The sequence below is a fragment of the Trachurus trachurus genome, assembly GCF_905171665.1.
Source record: "Trachurus trachurus genome assembly, chromosome: 14".
NCBI classification, from domain to species: domain Eukaryota; kingdom Metazoa; phylum Chordata; class Actinopteri; order Carangiformes; family Carangidae; genus Trachurus; species Trachurus trachurus.
This window is the reverse complement of record NC_139903.1, coordinates 11,218,569-11,236,998: the sequence shown is the minus strand read 5'-3', so window position 1 is coordinate 11,236,998 and position 18,430 is coordinate 11,218,569. Positions and strand designations below refer to the sequence as shown.

The following is an 18,430-nucleotide window of genomic DNA, read 5'->3' as shown; positions in this document are numbered from 1 at the left end:
AACTGAGCAGGTGTCAGATTATCAAAAAAAATCACCTTATTTGTTTCCCCAGAAAGTCCTGAAAAAGTCCAGTTACCTCCACCGACCACTCTGTACCGTCCAGTGTGCCACACAGTGGATTTGGCACACTGGATTTGGTTAACCTGTATGCTGCGAGAGTCTTACCTCTAATGCCTACCTATCCTATTAAACTGGTCTTTGAATCCAGGCCATTGTCAGCTCAGCACCCATCACTCATACAGAGGGACTTGAATGACAAACTAAATTGAACCTGACAAGGGTGGATGTTATTATAATCCATAACACATACCCTCCTGAGACAACATCCAGTACACATAGACTGAAATACTTTTTTTTTTTAAGATAAAAAGAAGGAAACATGTATATTTCACTGAATAAAAAGCTTTGACATTTCAGAATGTTTTTTTTTTTATAATTAATTTCCATCTCTGTGAATTTTAAAGATGACATTTAGATGAAAAAAAAATTACATCTACAGTTTGTGAATTACACTAGGACTGTCTTCAGACAGGAATGTGTGGTGGCAGAGAAAGTGTTGATTATCTTATAATACCCACAAGAAGTTCAGAGGGATAAATATAACTCTCCATTTGGTGCATGCTGATCATAAGGTCTTGTTTGTCTGCAGAAGTCTGAAGTTTTAGACAGAACCAGCAGAACAGGCTTTTTGCAACATGAATCTGGTACAGACTCTATTGATCATTTTACTTCTAATAATGAATCCTGAACATCTGAAGTAGAGCAGTGCTCTCGGTCTTCACTGAAGGTCATAGTGACACTGGTGTCACGTTATTTCACAGATTCATACATCATGAGTATTTAACACCTCTAACTATGAGGTAATTCCAAATCATTGGCCAGAGCTTCTAAACACCCAAACACAACAAAGTAGGCCCAGGCCGAAAAAGACCTGACTCCTCACACAGCTATCTCAATTTCCACCTCAAATAGAAATAAAACAGATAGTTCAGAATCATCTCTTGCTGTTTCTTCATTTGGTTTATTAGATGTTACATGGACAAAGTTACATGGGTGACATTTACACAAGCTTGTAGAATTTGTCATTGGCAAGCATTTCATGAAGCAGGTTAATTGTCACCAGGGGAAATAAATGTTTTTCACAAGGATGGGACAAATGTTTATTACATAGTTGTGTTTGTAAGTATATATTGTGTTGTATAGTAATATCTAAGACTAGGCCTACTTATAAGAACAAGAATATTAATTGACAGGAAAACACTGAGAAAACACAACACTTGAGGGTGTTTTTATATGTTACAAGTCATGTTTACATGTCACTGCATAATTATGGCTATCTACACAAGATACTCCTAATATGAATACATAATATTTCATGCTAACGTTTCGTGCTTTTTTAAAGCACAGATGAAAGAACAGGAAAGGAAATTATTATATCTGCATCTATACAACAAACATATTAATTTACATTTTACCATTACATGACCAAATCTAAACTATAGTATACATGTATACATGTTTCAAGGTACAGAAGAGTATTGTACATATTTAAAATTCCTTTGCTTCCAGTGTAACTTGATGATTTATAGGTTCATAGGTTTGGAGTGTGTTGAATATTTTGTAATACAATTATTTATTTGTGTGTTTTTAATGAGAAACAAGATCTCAGTGTGCTTTCTAAAAAGTGTTAATTAGTTAAAGACAGGCAAGCCTTATAGTTCAGAATTCAAAGGCCGTCTCCCCAAAATTCAATTAAAAATTGAAATGTAAATGTAAATTAGTGAGCCACCAAAAAAAAAGCTTCATTGAACTTTCTCATTAAAGGTCAAAGTAAATTATAACTTCACACACATGAGACAATGCATTCATGTTCCTGTCACAGCTGTGTTCGCTCCCCCTTCAACACCTCGTCTGGGATCCCTGGCCAGCCGTGCACCTCCACACCACCCTGCCCTTTCCCTTCGTTGCACTGTGGTTCTAGTATGAAGTGATTGAGCATCTGCTCAGCTGAATGCAGGCTGGCCAAGCTGCTCTCTGCATCTGACATCCTGCTTTCAATCGGCCTGCCGATACCTGCCTCCCTGCTGTTGCTTGTTCTCCAGTGATGAATGATCTCATTATCTGAATCCTCAATGGCTTCATCCCCCGGGTGGTGGAGGTCCATCATAGCCTCCGTGCCTCTTAGCTCCTTTTGCATGTGATGGCGTGCCAGAGGAATTTCCTCCAGGCTAGCTGACCGAATCAGGATGGAAGAGCCGTGGTTTGGACTTGAGGTGATCCTGTAATTTTCCTCCCCTGCCATGTCGCTTGACAGATTCTTGAAGCTAGAAGGACAAGTGTTGGTCTGGGGTGTTTGTAAAATTTCATTGTGGATAGTAAACTGAAGATGAGGTATCTGCCGTGGTCGTGCAGAGTGTCGTCTGACTGTTTCCTCACCCCCTGACTCGCTATCTTTGTCCATGTCTCCTTCCTGGAGTCTCCATGTTTGACCTCTGTTTGAGCCTGTCAGTATAAATCGTGGCGTCTCCTCTCCCATCTCTGACCAGTCGGACTCCTCCTCCTCTGGGACTGACCCTAGTGATTGCTCCTGCCCAGATGTTTTTGCCTTTGCATAGTTAAGGCTGTCCATGAACTGAACCGGAGGGGGAGCAATGGGAAGAACCACCTGATTAATGGTATCATCTGACTGAAAATGGAGGTTGGTTTTGTGCAGGACAGATGTTACCTACAGTAAGTAGAAGTCACAAAATGATCAGTAAATTGATTTAATCAAAAGAATAAAGAAAAATATATTATTGTATGACTTCAAGAAAATACTAATACTTAATGTCATATGCACATCGATTTCAGAGTCTGATTTTCCTCCCCCGAATGAGGTTAAGTTCTTACATTGAAAGTTTCCACACTGTTGGCAAATTTTGCTTCAGCAAGCTGCTCCGTCAGCACTGAAATACGCTGATTCAACCTCTCACGTTCTCCTTCCATACCCTGAGCCTGACACAGAGAGTACAGTTATTAGTTACTACAGATCAACACTTGGTAGGTTTGTGGCTATAATATGTTGCAGTCGTTCCCCTAGAGGTATTTAAAGCCAACTTGAATAACTCAGTAGAAAAAGTAAAATGTCAAAACCTATTTACATTCATATTCATGTTTTGAGATATTGATTTGATTTGTGCAAAAAACATAGATTAGCCATCTCACCACTGAGTGAAGTCTTTGCTGTAGAAAATTGTTGGTCTGTTGTGTGGAGGAGCAGTTATCATGTAGTCTAAAATAAGGCATAGTCATAGAGAGAGGGAAGTTATTCAACAATAGAATGGCATATTGAAATGTGCACATACAAATGTTACATCTACATTTAACTTTGTGTGATTTTAAATAAGGTAGGTATACAGATTATTTAAGTCTAGCACCGCATGCTTTACCTCTTAAACCTCTCTGTGAGGTTGTTAAGCTCCATACGTGTCCTCTGAAGCTCCATCTCCAAGACCTTTTGGCTGCTCATGAATTCTTCACCTAAACACTCCATCCGCACCGCTGTCTTCAGCAAAGTTTGATGCAGACCTTCATTTTTCTCCTGTAGTATCCTATCAGGATGGAGATACAAAAAGATGAAGTGAGTTGATATATCAAGACATGCTTTTGATGATCATGGCTTTGACTTGAATGACCTTGGCCAGTAAAAAACCAATAGAGTTACATCACTTACATGACTCTGCCCATCTCGTGTGTCTTTTCCTGTATAAAACAACAAGACCAACTGAGTATGACAAGAAAACCATACATTCAGAAATACTGTTAATGATGCACGACAAATTAAGTAAAGAAGAAATTGCTGAAAAATGAGAGATGATTAAAGAGCAGTTAGATGCAAGGTCAGTTTGATTATCATTAGTGTGTGCATTATAACTAATCTATTGTTCTATAATTACTAATCTATTGTTCACAGTGACATGCACACACACTGCCCAAATCAATAGACAGACAAATGACTGTTGCATAACCTGTTAATGAAACACAGGCAACTATTGACTTGCCAGTAAGTTCTTAATGAACATACCATAGGGTATTTCATGGTGGAGTATAGTCAGGAAAAGTAATGCCGTACTTTATGTGATGATGAGTCAGTGAAGCTCGTCTGTTCCTCCTCCTGACTGGAGGGGCTGCTCATATTCCTTGGTGAATCAGCCTTGCTAGAAAGAGACTCTGGCTTCCTGTGTGAAAGTGGGTGGTCTCCATGGTGATGGTGATGGCTTGGACTGTGGTGGTCTCCATGGTGATGGTGATGGCCTGGACTGTGGTGGTCTCCATGGTGATGGTGATGGCCTGGACTGTGGTGGTCTCCATGGTGAGGTTGATGAACTTCACTGTGGTGGTCTCCATGGTGTTGTTCATGAGACTCTGTGTTGTGGTCTCCATGATGATGGTGATGGCCTGGACTGTGGTGGTCTCCATGGTGATGGTGATGGCCTGTACTGTGGTGGTCTCCATGGTGATGGCCTGGACTGTGGTGGTCTCCATGGTGAGGTTGATGAACTTCACTGTGGTGGTCTCCATGGTGTTGTTCATGAGACTCTGTGTTGTGGTCTCCATGGTGTTGGTGATGGCCTGGACTGTGGTGGTCTCCATGGTGATGGCCTGTACTGTGGTGGTCTCCATGGTGATGGCCTGTACTGTGGTGGTCTCCATGGTGTTGGTGATGGCCTGTACTGTGGTGGTCTCCATGGTGATGGCTTGGACTGTGGTGGTCTCCATGGTGATGGCTTGGACTGTGGTGGTCTCCATGGTGATGCTGGTGGCTTGGACTGTGGTGCCCTCCATGGTGAGGTTCATGAGACTCGCTGTGGTGGTCTCCATGGTGTTGGTGATGGCCTGTACTGTGATGGTCACCATGGTGATGGTGATGAGACTCACTGTGGTGGTCTCCATGGTGTTGTTCATGAGACTCGGTGTGGTGGTCTGTATGATGATGGTGATGGTGATGGCCTGGGCTGTGGTGGTCTCCGTGGTGATGTTGATGTCCTGGACTTGGACTGTGGTGGTCTCCATGGTGATGGTCTTGAGACTCACTGTGGTGGTCACCATGGTGATGGTCATGAGACTCACTGAGGTGGTCTCCATGGTGAGGTTCATGAACGTCACTGTGATGGTCTCCATGGTGTTGGTGATGGTGATGGCCTGGACTGTGGTGGTCGCCATGGTGATGGCCTGTGCTGTGATGGTCTCCATGGCGATGGTGTTGAGATTCATTTTGATGGTCTCCATGGTGATGTTCATGGATTTCACCGTGGTGGTCTCCATGGTGTTGTTCATGAGACTCGCTGTGATGGTCTTCATGATGATGATGGTGATGATGGTGATGGCCTGTGCTGTGGTGGTCTCCACGGTGATGGTGATGAGATTCATTTTGATGGTCTCCATGGTGTTGTTCATGAGACTCGCTGTGCTGATCTCCATGGTGATGGTGGTGGCCTGGGCTGTGGCGGTCTCCATGATGATGGTGACGATCGTCACTGCTGTGATCTCCATGGTGGTGATGATGATGGCCAGAGCTGTGATGCTGAGCAGGACCATGGCGGTCTCTATGGTGATGGTGATGTAGTGGGCTGGGGCGGTCTCTACGGTGATGCCGATGTGTAGGGCTGTGATGCTCTCCCTGGTCGCTGGAGAGGCTCTGGCGTCGTGGTGTAGTAGGACGTTCAGTGCTTGGGTGGTCTCTATGGTGATGGTGACTTTCATGATGGTGACTTGTGTCTCCATGGTGATGGTGATGAGCATGGTCATGGTGGTCTCCATGGTGGTGGTGATGACGGGCAGGACCATGATGGTCTTCATGGTCATGGTGGTGGCCTCTGTGGTGGTGGTCAGCGTGTTGGGAAGCGGGGCTATGGCGATCTCGATGATGGTGGTGTCCATGGTGATGACTGGTGTTGTGGTGGTCTCTGTGGTGATGCTGATGAGTTGGGCTGTGGTGATGATGTTGATGACCCGAGGCGTGGTCTCCTTGCTGACGGTGGTGGTGCTTGACAGAAGATGAGCGGGAGTGACGCTCAGGCGTTTGAGATCGTGAGTGACGTCCTTTCAGGCAGCTGATATCGTTGCAGCTTCTGGCCTTGTGAGACATCTTATCTGGTGAGACCGATTGGTGACTGTGGTGGTGGAACGATCTAGAGTGAGAAAGTCGACTGGATTGCTTGCTGGTATGAGAGTACTTACTGGAACTAGCCGAGTTTGCACTGGTAGGCCTGCTCCTCTGTTGTCTGTGTTTCTCGGTGCTGCTCTCTACGTTGCTGGCTGGAGTACAGGTTTGCCGTGGACTGCACGGTCTTTGAGCATCTGTAACACCCAGAGTGGTGAGTCTCATTGGGCTGAGCACCTGACGAGTGATCTCATTAAGGAATGCAGAGAACTTCATTTTTTCCTTCATTAAATTCTTCTTGGCTTCAGTTTTCCTTTGTTCTTGTTCATGTGCATCTTCATGTCCATGTCCTTCTTTCTCTTCAGGTCTAGTGAGAGCCTCCATGGATTTGGATTTGCAGAAACTTCCATCTTTTCCCAAGCTTCTTGCAACCTTTTTTGTGTTCTTATGTTTGCTCTTGGTCGGGCTACCGTGAGAGGTTTTGCCTTTCTCCCGTCTCTGTTTGGCAGGGGGCCTGTTTATATAACCTCTTTTATCTATCAAAGGAGCCGTATCATCTCCCTCTTCGAAGTACCTGTGTTTACCAGAAATGTCAGTACAGGACTGTGAATGCTGAGGCTTCTTAAGTGGATGTTTATCCAAACAATCACTGCTGCTCTCAGAGGACAGGCTAGAGGAGGATGTGGAAGAGGAAGAAGAGAATGAAGAGGAAGAGGAGGAGGAGGAAGGGGAAGAGGATGAAGGGGAGGAGGTTGATGTTGAAGAGGAGGAAGAGGAGGAGGAAGAAGAGGAGGAGGATGAAGAAGAGCCAGTGGAGGAACTTGTGGAGACTTCTGAGAGGGAAACATGGCGATGATTTTGCTTGTGATGCTGGTGGTGAGAGTGAGGATGATGAGTTCTGTCATTATCATGTGGACGTCGATGGTCGGGCTGATGATCACTCAAAATGCTGTCCTCTGCTGTTGAATGGGTGCTATCAAACAGAGAACATGGTTGTTTAAGTGACACTGAATGTGTTTACTCTTTGTCTATTAAAAAAAAAACAGAAAAAAACAGATTTTATGAACAAGTAAGAGGCATGTAATTATGGCAAAATAATCCCTGACTTACTCTTGGCTATCATTGCCATCTGGGTGATGTAACTTCTGTTGGTGGCGGTGCTGACGGTGGCCCTGGCTTTGGTGATGGTGCTTCATCTGTTGAGATTTTGAGTTTGCCGTCTTGCCACGCTTGTGGTCTTTTTCTGGGTGGTCACACATTTCAGAGTTATGACCCTTTCCAGGTCTGTTGTCCTGGTGGAAATGTCTCTCCATCAACTGAGAGCAGCTCTCAGAGACTGGCACAATATTGATCCCTGGGGAAATATTGTAGCTCTTTACAACATTGTTACACAATCTTCAATCCATTTATAAAACATCCACAAAAACTGAAATGGATTGATCTGAATGTTAGTTTGTACTGTTATTGCTGTAAATGAATATAAGAAAGACTGAAAAAACACTTATTATATATATAATATATAATAAGAAAAACATGGTTTATTGAAAATATCATTACATGACTGATAATTATTCATTCATAAAACTACACAGGTTCACCACAGCAGAATCAGCTCCGTTAAAATATGACTAAATAGAGTAATTCTTAATTTTCATTATGCAGTGCGTCATACTGTAAAAAGCAAATATCTAAAACTAATCTCATGCAGACTTCTGAGTACATAATGCAGAATGTATTATGTAAAAACAAAATTCAGCTTTTATTTCTAGTCATGGTTACTCATGGAGTTATTATTTCAGGTATTTCTCTAACAACAGCCAAAATCTGTACTTACGTTTTCAAAGAATCCGCATGACTGTCACTGAGGTCTTCATTGATGTTTTGTTTCGGAAAAACAGCGATTCTCTGGGTGTGATGCACCTTGTATTTGAACTTGGAAGCACATGTGAGGCACTAACAATCACACTCCAATATATACTCCTGTGCTGTCCAATGGCAGATGGGCCAGCTGATGCACGCAACTACTCTGAACTGCATTAAACTTTACTGTAGACTGCTCTGTGTATGCGTATGCATGTATTATAAAGATACCAACAAGAATAAATTACAAAAAATAAAAAACTACAGATGTATTTGTTTATAATGTAGCCTACATTTGAATAACATGATGTTCCTGTGGTTTGCTTGTTGCACATGCTTTTTTAATGGTTTTAATTTAATAATTACATGCACAAAATTGATAAAAGCTAATTTAATAAGTGCATTTCTGGGCTCTTGAAAAAATTGAGGACATAATTTCACAACTCAAAAGTCTAACAACTATCATCCGAGTCACTGAACAAAAATGAATTAAACTCCATATAGTGTGTGTGTGTGTTAAATGTTTTCACTGTCATGTTCCCAGGTGCCAGGATACAGCTAGAACCACAGGATAGAGTTAAACCATTAAAAAATCACTCCTGATGTCAAAAGATCAGCTCAAAGATAATTTTTCCACTTGCGATTGTTGTCATGAGATGAGAGCAGGACGAGAGAAGAGCTGTGCTGCATATCGTATGCATGTTAACTACAAAGTGGTGGGGTATTGATCAGGATGTCCTTATTATGTCAGGGCAATGGGCAATCTCATAACTCAGAGTCAGTGAGAAATAATTGAACTCCAATAGAGTGACAAAGGCAATTACACACCATGAGACATCACCATGTTATACTAAACCCCCTCATGACTGAAACCGTTTTATATTCCCAGAAACACGTCAGATTGTGCAAACCACAGCTCTGCGGTGAACACAAGTGCGGGATCTGTCCCCCTCATTGTACATTGGCATCATGTATGATGCTCATAGCTGCCGGCAGCTTTCCCTGCATCAATCCTGTATGGCTCAGATCCACTGACAATCAATGGCGAACCTACGCTGTTGTGACTGTGTGCCAGACACAATGGAAAGTTAGATGAGGCAACTGATAGTCACATGCAAACGCACAACGTGTTGGTGAATATTTATAATGGCCTACAGATATCTACACTTGAATTAGGAGGATTCTCAAGGACAGCATGTGACAAATTAACATCACACAATATCAACATCATCAAGGGCCCGATAATGAATGTGGTGAATGTGTCTATGCCAAAACAGTTTCACAGTCATTAGGCTATGGAGTTACAAACTAATAAATGTATTTTTCACATGCAGCTTTCAGTAAAATGGCAGGGCTGCATAATTCAGAGCAGGAAAAAAGAAAGGAACTTATAATGATAATACATGGAATAAAACCAAAAAAACAACAACTAACTAGTGAAATTAAATGTAAATTGTGAAGTGGCTGAAGTTTTAGGATTTAAAGTTGGATATTTATATTATTCATAGACCTGAGAGATTTTAAATGCCAGTTCCCTGTATCACAAATCATGCTACAGTATATTAGAATAGAAGGCAGAAACACAAAGCACAAGACAAAATAAATAATGAGCAGTAGCCTCCAGTTTATACCGGCAATGAATAACACAAATACAAAAACTGAAAGTGCTTTTTGTATATTATTACAGCCCATAGCAGTGAAGAATCTCAGTCTGCATACACAGACCTGACCCTGGTCCCTGTCCTGTCACTGAACTCACTGACAGTCATAGGGCACGGACACATGCAGGACTAAGGGAGGTCCTGATGTGGATGAACCACTAGGGGGAGTGTCATGAAACATAAGTGTGGTGTCACAGCAGGACCTCACACTCAGTCCATTCATGTGTTTTATGAAAGTGGCAGGTCTGACCTGAGAAAGAGCTCAGTGTTCAGCAGCAGAGGACTGGTGCGTCTCATATTCACCTTTGAAAAGAAGAAGATACAGAATATTTGCTTCTGTGCAAGAGTCGTCTTTATCTGGGATATGAGAACGTGACATGCAGAGTTTTTGATGAACTTTTAATAACTTTTTAAACTGCATATAGGAATGCCATTTCACAAAACAATCAAGTTGACAACAAATTAGTCATTATAAAACAGATGCCGTCCCAAGATGATGAAGCATGTTTTTGTTATACACAAAGTTAACAAAGACAAATATTTGTAGTGTTTTGTCAAAGAGAAATATTGTTGCAGTGTGAATGTGTTTACGTGCTATAACTCTTCTTGTTTTTTTCTGTGATTTTGAAAAATTATTCACGAGTGTCCTCAGTGCAAATTTTGCTTTGTAATGAAGTGCAATGATTTCTGTGATAGCCTCCATATGCTGCTTAGAAAAACTTGGCAATGAATAACAAACTTCTTTGAGCAACTATACTCAAATGTGAATTGTATATACACATATTTTAAAATGTTTCATAATTTAATATTATACATTCTCATTGAAGCTGTATCGAAGCATGATGATCATGCTTTATGTTATTTTAAAAAATATTAAAATGCTGAAATTCTGTAGTATTCCCATTTAATAGACAGTCAAAAAACATCAGGGAAATGTACATACAGTATATATGGCAAATCTAAAAGCAATGCACTCAATTTCAGAAATAATGCACACCCATAAATAGTTATGTATTAATCATGTTTTTGGGATATCTGATTCCAGTTCTGAGGGCAACCTCTTCTCTAGAGGGAGAAACGCACAAGGCAACTCAATCCAAATCAGCGCGTGGAATCAGTTTCTAACCGTGTAAATGTTAATGAACGTTTCATTGCTCATCTACATTCTGACATTTTACCAGCAACAGATGTTCTTCCAACATCAACAGTGTTTATTTAGTTTGTAATGAACTTGAAAAAAAAATTACCTTGACCACTGACAAATGTTAGCTGAAACTGGAAATATAAATATTGGCCCTCTTTGTCAATAGCTATTCAATGAACAACATCTACTGGATCCTCTGTAACTACGCTTCAGGCCTTGGTCACCACTGGAGTTTTCAGGTTGCTCTGCGGGGATCACAGGAAACCTCCTGAACGCTCCGATATATTTTCAATGTCTGGCATGTTTCTAATGCCTGATATAATGAATGGAGACAGGATTACCTCCGTTTTAAAGAGGTGCAGAATCTCTTTTCCTTTCATGTTGTGTAAAGCTCTCTCTATTGGGCTAACCATATGTTGGACAGTCCCGTTTCAGCTCGTTCTACACAATCTTATGTTGTGTAACAGAGAAGGAAAAGTCGGAATCAATACTTGTTTTCAGTTTTTCCCCACACGAATATTGGGGTTGAGAAGAGGATCCAAATTTGGGTCTGAGCCGGCCGATGCGCGTCCAAGTTTAGCCATGATGATTATCAACGTAAAGAATCCAAGGACTCCGACCAGGAGAAGCATGAAGACTCGCTGTTTCCAGGACAGAGATGTCCGTTTTCCACCTGTGCGGTTCCTGAGGAGACGAATTAGTGAAAGAGAGAGAGAAAAAAAAAAAAAAATCAGATCACAAAATCAATTCACAGCTATTTTTTTTCTAGTGTCAAAACAATGGGAGAGCTCAAACTCATAGTACTGACTTGAGAATTCGAGCAAACCAACTTAACGCTGGTCGCCGTCTGTACTTGTCGTCGTCAAAGTCGATCTGTGTGACAGAGCTGTGACCAACGTCCCGTGTGTCGTAGAGTTTTCTTGGGGATGATGCTGGAGAACGATAACAAACCATCATGTTACTCTATCAACAAATGTTTAGCATATGACAAAATGACTCTTGATTGTTTGAGGAACTACAAAGCTGCAGAGACTCAGAGGGCTGTGTTTTGCTTTACCTGAGTGTATTGTGATTGTGTCACAGGTGGTGGCAGTAGTAAAGTTGATCACAGCGTGCTCCTGCACATTTGAATCCCCATTTTTATGAGGGCCTCCAAGGTCTTCCTGTGCTGGGGGGGAGACCGAGTTTGGCGGGGCACTGCTGAGGCTGGTGTTGTAAGAGTGGCTGGGGTAAATGCTACTATTTTCTTGTGCTGTGGACACAAAAAAGAAGTCAGATAAATTATATTATCATGTTGCACCAGAAACCGAATCTCTTAAATAATGTTGTGTGATCAGCTACATAATACTACACTGCCCGTCCAAAACAAAAAAGTCACGACTTAGATTTAACTAAGCTAATAGGTAAGAGCTTCCCATTGGATAATTACTGCATGGATGATTATGTTTCACCTGGCAACAACTTATCTAACCCTAACTGATGCAGTCTCATTTTCGTCATGGAGAAGATGTTAATCTGTTTCAGAAAGGTCAAATTATTGGCATTGATTAAGCAAATTAAACATCTAAGGAGATTGCTGAGACTATTAAAATTGGGTTAAGAACTGTACAACACAGTGTGAAGCAAAAAATGTGGTCCAATGTGACCACAGAGTCCAGACCTTAACCCCTATGAGAATCTTTGAAATATTAATGCAACTCTGGATGGAAATAAATGTTGTGACATTGCAGAAGCTTATTGAAACGATGCCACAGCAAATGCACGCTGTAATCAAAGCTAAAGGCGGTCCAACGAAATATTAGAGTGTGTGACTTTTTTTTTTTGGACAGGCAGTGTATAATTATGCACATGTTGAAAGAGACTCACCATCAAACGTTGACCAGTCGGTATAATCTGTGACATCATTAGCTGTGGTCTCCTCAAGGACCCCGATGGGCTCTTCAATCTGTCATTTCACATTTGAATAACGTCAGAAAATTAAATCAGTACGATAATAATGTGTATCATCTTCTATTTGATATGTTTTCAGGAGGACGGTCCAATCACCAAGTGAAGGATTTAACTGTAATAGGCCCCTTACCAGAGGCAGCCCCAAACCAGCTCGAGCCCAGTTAACAGACGACAGCTGTTCTTTCAGCACATCAGCGATCGGGCTGGCCAGGTTGGAGGGGGGAAACACTGGACCCTGACAGGTGGGACACTGGTATCCAGCTGGAGCCGTATGCAGGGGCAGCCGAGATGCCAGGTTATTAAGACAGGCCCAGTGGAAGACATCTGTGAACAGCAGAAACAGTTTAACGTCACAGCAACGGGGATGTGAATCCAGTGGTTTCCTTTGTTTCAGCTGAACTAAACAGGAACTTGATTATCTTACCGTAGCACACCAATCTGACCGTGTCTTGGGCATTTAATGGAGTATTACACAAGGTGCAGTTGGGGTTGTAGTCGCTGTCTTGAAGCCATTGCAGATATGACTGCACGATACACTGAAGGGGCAACAAATGACAACACATAATTTTAATGTGATCACAACATGTGAAAAGTTTTGCACGAATACACATCATGAAATAATTGTTCACCCACTGACCTTGTTGTGGTTGGAGACGAGGCAATGCTCACACACGTTTACACGATGCTCGAAGCAGAATAAATTGGTCACCTTTCTCTTCGGGCACTTGCAGAGACCCATAGCCGCCTGCGCTGTAAAACAAACAACTGCAGGTTTGGTTTGGATGAATACAACAACAACAGCAGCTCTCAGGAGTCGGTGAATTACAAATGGCCTTCGTGTTTGGTGTGAGAAATTACTAATACAAAAGCATGTCATGTTAAAAGGTTGGCACACAATCAATTTATCGTCAGCCCAATCCTCTCTTGAATAGAAGAAGACAGAAGATGACATTATCGCCTCTTTGTTTCCTGACAACCTGAAACTTTGAGTGCAGAAAGCTTCTTCTTTTATAAGAATATAAGGAAAGGCATCGTTGCACTATTCTGGTTAAAGGCCTGCTAGTTATTATACAGGCATTACTGTATGTGTATTTCATCTATTAACAGTTTCTCCACTGATTTTTCCAAATAATCTCAATATATTGACGGCATAATGATATAGTATATATTATATACTAGTGATATTGTGATATTGGCATTTCAAACGCTGGTCAAATATCTACAGGTTAAGTTCGGCACATAGAAGGAAAGCCACTTTAACGCACAATGTACATGAGCACAAAACAACACCGGGATGTAGACAGCCTGACACTGTTTTACAGAGAACACAGAAAAAGTTCAAAATATGTTAAAACGTAAAATGTAAGGTATAATCAAAACATAACAACGATAAATTAAAAATTAAATTACTTATACAAAATGGGAACGAAAATGAGTCATTAGTGCTTTTGTGTCAGGGTAAATGGTCTAAAAAAATGAAATCTACATCCCCTGACTTAGATACTTTAAAACAGGGGGTAATTAGTGCCAACAATGCTCTTTAAAATACTCAAAGATATTGATTTCCTGTAAACTTTACAATCCCAGGTCAGAGACAGGGGTGTCCTGACATTGTTGTTAGGTTTTGTCTCTGTGGTTGCATGTCTCATCCATTTACATACTGAAGGTGACACACAGACATTCACATAGTTGTAACTTAGACTCAATTGTCATTAAGAAACAGTTTCTGAGGTTTACTTTAAAGTTAATATTAACTTGTTTATCATATCTACTTTGCTCCCCTGTCCCCTCCCAGCTGTCATGTCACTGCTGTAGATAGGATGGATGAGACAGTCCACAATGAGGGAGCCAACACCTTCAGTAAACTGTAACGCTGGATTAATAGTGCAATTAATGTTAAAATATTCAGTTTATTATGGGTATTGACAGGTTACCTAGTTAAAAATTAATGTATATATTATTTACATGTAATTATTTGCTGTTGAATGTCTCCTAGCTCAATATGCTCCTCATGCTGTCTGCTGACGTGATCTGTGTTTCTTCACCTGCACCTAACATATAGTTACAGCGAATTTAACACAAGTGACATATTTAGGCAGTTCAGGAGTTGATCTTGATCTTTAAGCACCGACATCTTCCCGACATATCATTACAACATTTATTTAGCAGAGCTAACATTATTAGCTGCTAGCTGAGCTGGAAGTTAGTCAGGTGAGGTGACGTTGGCCGAGCTAATTTTAGCTAGCTGCAGGAGTTCAGGAAGTGCCGTCGTAAATGATAAAATAACAACATCGTACCTGTCACACAGACTTTAAACAAGTCCCCTTCGTGTCAGCTGTTGTACGGCTGTCATTTAAAGTTCCCTGCCGGGGTCCCACGGAAGGCGTCTCCACAGTCTGTCATCAGTAAAGTTGACTGCGGCTAGCTGCTGCTGCTTCCTTCCTCTCTCTGTTTATGTGCCACGTCTCTTCCGCTCCGGGTCTGTGCGCAGCGAGCCGCGGGCTGCAGGCCGCCCCCTGCTGGGCCGGAGGGGGCTACACCCACACGTCTGGTTATGAACGGTTAAAGAGGAACTATGCAAGATTTTTTACCTTAATTAAACAGATTCAGAGTAATTGTGATGGTTATATAAATTACTTGTAACTTGTGAGGCTCTCTGCCTTCCACAGATCTTGGCTGTAAACCAACCTTGCAAGATCAGAGCCGGTGTCCCAGCTTTCATCTTGGCTGCAACACAATTGCGCCCCGTAACCCTTAATCTCTTGTTTATGACAGACTACACAATTATACACATGGTAAAATCGTATACGTATATGATCCACCGCTCCATGGATGGCTTTCCTGTCGTCTTAGTTGAAAACAAATGCACATGGCCAGGAGGAGGGTTAGCAAAACAGTGGGAAAGCGACTGGACTTGCAGTCCAACATGTACATGTTTTATACACTGTAGACCCTACAGTGTATAAAACATGTACGATATCTTGACTTATACCACCATATTTTAGACCTCAAACATTTAGAAACAGAAATATTTGTATAAGTGCAGTTTAAAAAAAAGTAGGCTATATGTAGGCCAAATGCAGCACAAAAAATATTTCAAAACAGTTCTGGTTTTGGCAGTCAAATGCATTTATTCCCCAGTCCCCTTTTTGTTTTGTTGATTGATAATGTTGGAGGTCTGTCTTTTAAAGAAATACTTGATCATATATTGGATAAGATGGGAAGAAATGAATATCTACATATCAAAGAACACCACTGGAAAGTAGCAACAAGAGTTCGAATGTAATATTGATGAGATTCAAGAATATATGTGCAACAAGATATAGAGTAAACATCAAAATATTGTTGGTACCTATATGCAGTTATTTTGAAGTAGAGAGGCATCAAAGTGATGAAAAGGTAAAATCTAACACATCCACATTATTCCCTCCTTCAAAGGGAGCAGCAGAAAAAGCCATTGGTTTAGCTGAGCTCCTGATCCTATGATACAGTATAGCCTACACCTGTCAGTTTGTGTCAGGCTGCAGTTTGTGTGTTCACTCAGCAGATGGCGCACAAACTAAGAGCCAAACGCTATTACAAAAAGCTCAAACACTGCTGAGTTCAATTATTCACCAAACCATGTAAAGATGTTAACCTTTCAAGAGCAGAGCTGACCTCCAAATCCAGTCATAGATTATTGATCTTGTATCTGGATGTCTGAATCTAAATAGATATCAATAATTGTAGAGATCTAGGCTATGATCATTAGCATGACTACAGTGATTTCATATGAGATATGGAGGAGGAGAACAGTTGTGTGGGTGTTGTGTAGCCTTTCCTGCACTTATAATCAGCAGATCAGTGGGGTGAACTGATTGCAGAAAAATGTGCTTCTTCATTTGATGTGATGATGATGTTGTCTTAATGAGCAACATTTGAAGTTGGTCTTGAGGAGAGCGTGTGCCAAATGTCATAAAGGTAAATGGGAGAAAGGAGACAGTAAGGGCCTGTAAATGTAGGAAATGATTGCCATAAAAATCTTGGCCATCCTTAGTAGACATCAACATGGTTACAAACACTCAGAGCTGCTGCTGCTGCTGCTGCTGCTGGTGGTTTGCAAAGGTGGAGCTTCGCGGCTTACTCATGGCAACCACGACAGCTCTCAATCCAGCCCTGCAGACAAGCATTTTTTAAATGCATGGTAATGACATCAGTTTATGCCCACGTTGGTGCCTGCATGCATAGTAATGACATTTGGTCTTTGCATGTCTGCTTGTATGTGTAAATGGCCATGAATGTATTTGAGAATGAGGATACAATTTTTTCCTTCACAGTTCACTGCACATGTGAATTGCCTGTGGGGAAAAGTGATGAGAGCAAAATGAGCGAATCAAAAAAAACGAAAAAAAAGGAAGCACCTCCACTCAAAGGAAATGTGAGGTCCTCTAAGGTCTTAGGCAGTGAAATAAAAAAAAGTTGCTTAACGCAACTTAGTGTGAAACGCTTCTTCAAATTTTGCATAAAAGCATAACATTTTCTCATTTACAAATTAATTAACTTGCTCTAATAGTTTTAATAAATGCAACAAAAAAGTAGATCATATCAGTGGAGCAATTCTGTTTCACCCACCCCTTGTTACAAGAAATTTCTTCCAATAGCCTAGGCAATTTTTTTTTTTTTTTTTGAAAGAGCAAGCTTCAAAAACTGTGGATATACTGTGTGGGATCATCCCTCGCTTCAAATTGTTTAATTTCTCTTTTAAGAAAAATATGAAAATGAAACTAAATGGCTTTGTGCACATCAGCATGGTCTGTTGTGTTGTCAGTTATGACCAGGGACACATAAATCACAGACGGGGGGTAAGGACATGTGGAAAGGGCATTTGAAAAGCACTGGTGCGATCAGATGGAAGGGAAATCTAAAGACAAATGACAGAGGCACTGGAGGACAAACCAGCCCTGGAGCTGAGGCAGCTGGGTCTGAAATACCGACTGGAGAGGCTGTCGGGGCTGTGTGGGAGCACATTGATTGATTGAGTCTGGCAACTATTGATCAGCTATCAGCTCTATCTGCGAGGGAAAGTGTTAAGATTCAGGCATGGCTTGTTTAATGTATTAGTTCCCCAATGTGAGTGTAAAGGGATTGGCCCCTAAATCAGAGAGGCACTGAAAACCCAGATAGCCTGCCGGGGCCATTGTTTACTTGATGTTATGACAGTTTGATGTGTAATACCTTTTAAAGATGCTGTTTACACAACACAAAGAGAACACACAAGGTTAAAAATCCCACGCTGATACCTTTACCTGTACCTCAGTCAGTGTCATTGTGCTGAGTCATGCAGGTTCGTCATATGTGCAGAGGCTTCACTCCACCATCTGACCCTAATTTTCAAGAGTTGTGCATTCGTGATGGTGATTTTTATACCAGTCCTGCTATCTCTTCCTGTAATTGTTGACTTATTAAATAAGATGAGCATTTTTATTTCATGACAAATTTTTGTTTCCAAAACATTTACAGTGTATACTTGGCATATACTGCATGCTGTTTCCTTCTACAGTGCGACAAAACCAGACTGTAGGGAACAAACAAGAAACACCTGAGCTCAGGTTGATCTGTTTTTAAAAACTGGAGGACGTGAGTATTGTGGACCGCATTTACTAAAAATGAGTTGAATCCATGTCAAGTGATAAA

At 41.3% G+C, this 18,430-nt stretch overlaps 2 protein-coding genes across 3 annotated transcripts; both read right to left on the bottom strand.

The window, feature by feature from the left end:
- Positions 1 to 1,876: 1,876 nt before the first annotated feature.
- Positions 1,877 to 7,455, bottom strand: LOC310997347 (uncharacterized protein; the record flags this gene model as incomplete). Its single annotated transcript, XM_083987022.1, has 9 exons — positions 1,877 to 2,725; positions 2,890 to 2,994; positions 3,205 to 3,271; positions 3,429 to 3,590; positions 3,713 to 3,741; positions 4,112 to 5,104; positions 5,146 to 6,025; positions 6,126 to 7,115; positions 7,253 to 7,455. 9 exons carry the CDS (start codon positions 7,453 to 7,455, stop codon positions 1,877 to 1,879), a joined length of 4,278 nt encoding a protein of 1,425 aa, XP_083843148.1.
- A 2,464-nt stretch (positions 7,456 to 9,919) lies between these two features.
- Positions 9,920 to 15,214, bottom strand: zfpl1 (zinc finger protein-like 1). Of its 2 annotated transcripts, none has more exons than XM_083986163.1 (8): positions 15,055 to 15,214; positions 13,395 to 13,507; positions 13,182 to 13,293; positions 12,888 to 13,081; positions 12,674 to 12,752; positions 11,865 to 12,059; positions 11,616 to 11,739; positions 9,920 to 11,491 (listed from the first exon to the last, which is right to left on the bottom strand). In XM_083986163.1, the coding sequence occupies exons 2-8, from the start codon at positions 13,494 to 13,496 to the stop codon at positions 11,305 to 11,307; spliced, it is 993 nt and encodes a 330-aa protein (XP_083842289.1). In that variant the 5' UTR covers positions 13,497 to 13,507; positions 15,055 to 15,214; the 3' UTR covers positions 9,920 to 11,304. The 2 variants fall into 2 exon arrangements, with proteins under 2 accessions (XP_083842289.1, XP_083842290.1); XM_083986164.1 differs by having other exon boundaries at positions 13,395 to 13,502; positions 15,055 to 15,187.
- Positions 15,215 to 18,430: the final 3,216 nt, after the last annotated feature.

Bases quoted from the DNA above. Each gene is read 5' to 3' on its own strand.
- zfpl1 (XM_083986163.1), bottom strand. From the start codon at position 13,496: ATGGGTCTCTGCAAGTGCCCGAAGAGAAAGGTGACCAATTTATTCTGC. The intron at 13,294-13,394 runs GTCAGTGGGTGA...TTGCCCCTTCAG, and splicing joins TCGTCTCCAACCACAACAAG to TGTATCGTGCAGTCATATCT. The intron at 11,740-11,864 runs GTAAAGCAAAAC...ATCGTTCTCCAG, and splicing joins CACAATCACAATACACTCAG to CATCATCCCCAAGAAAACTC.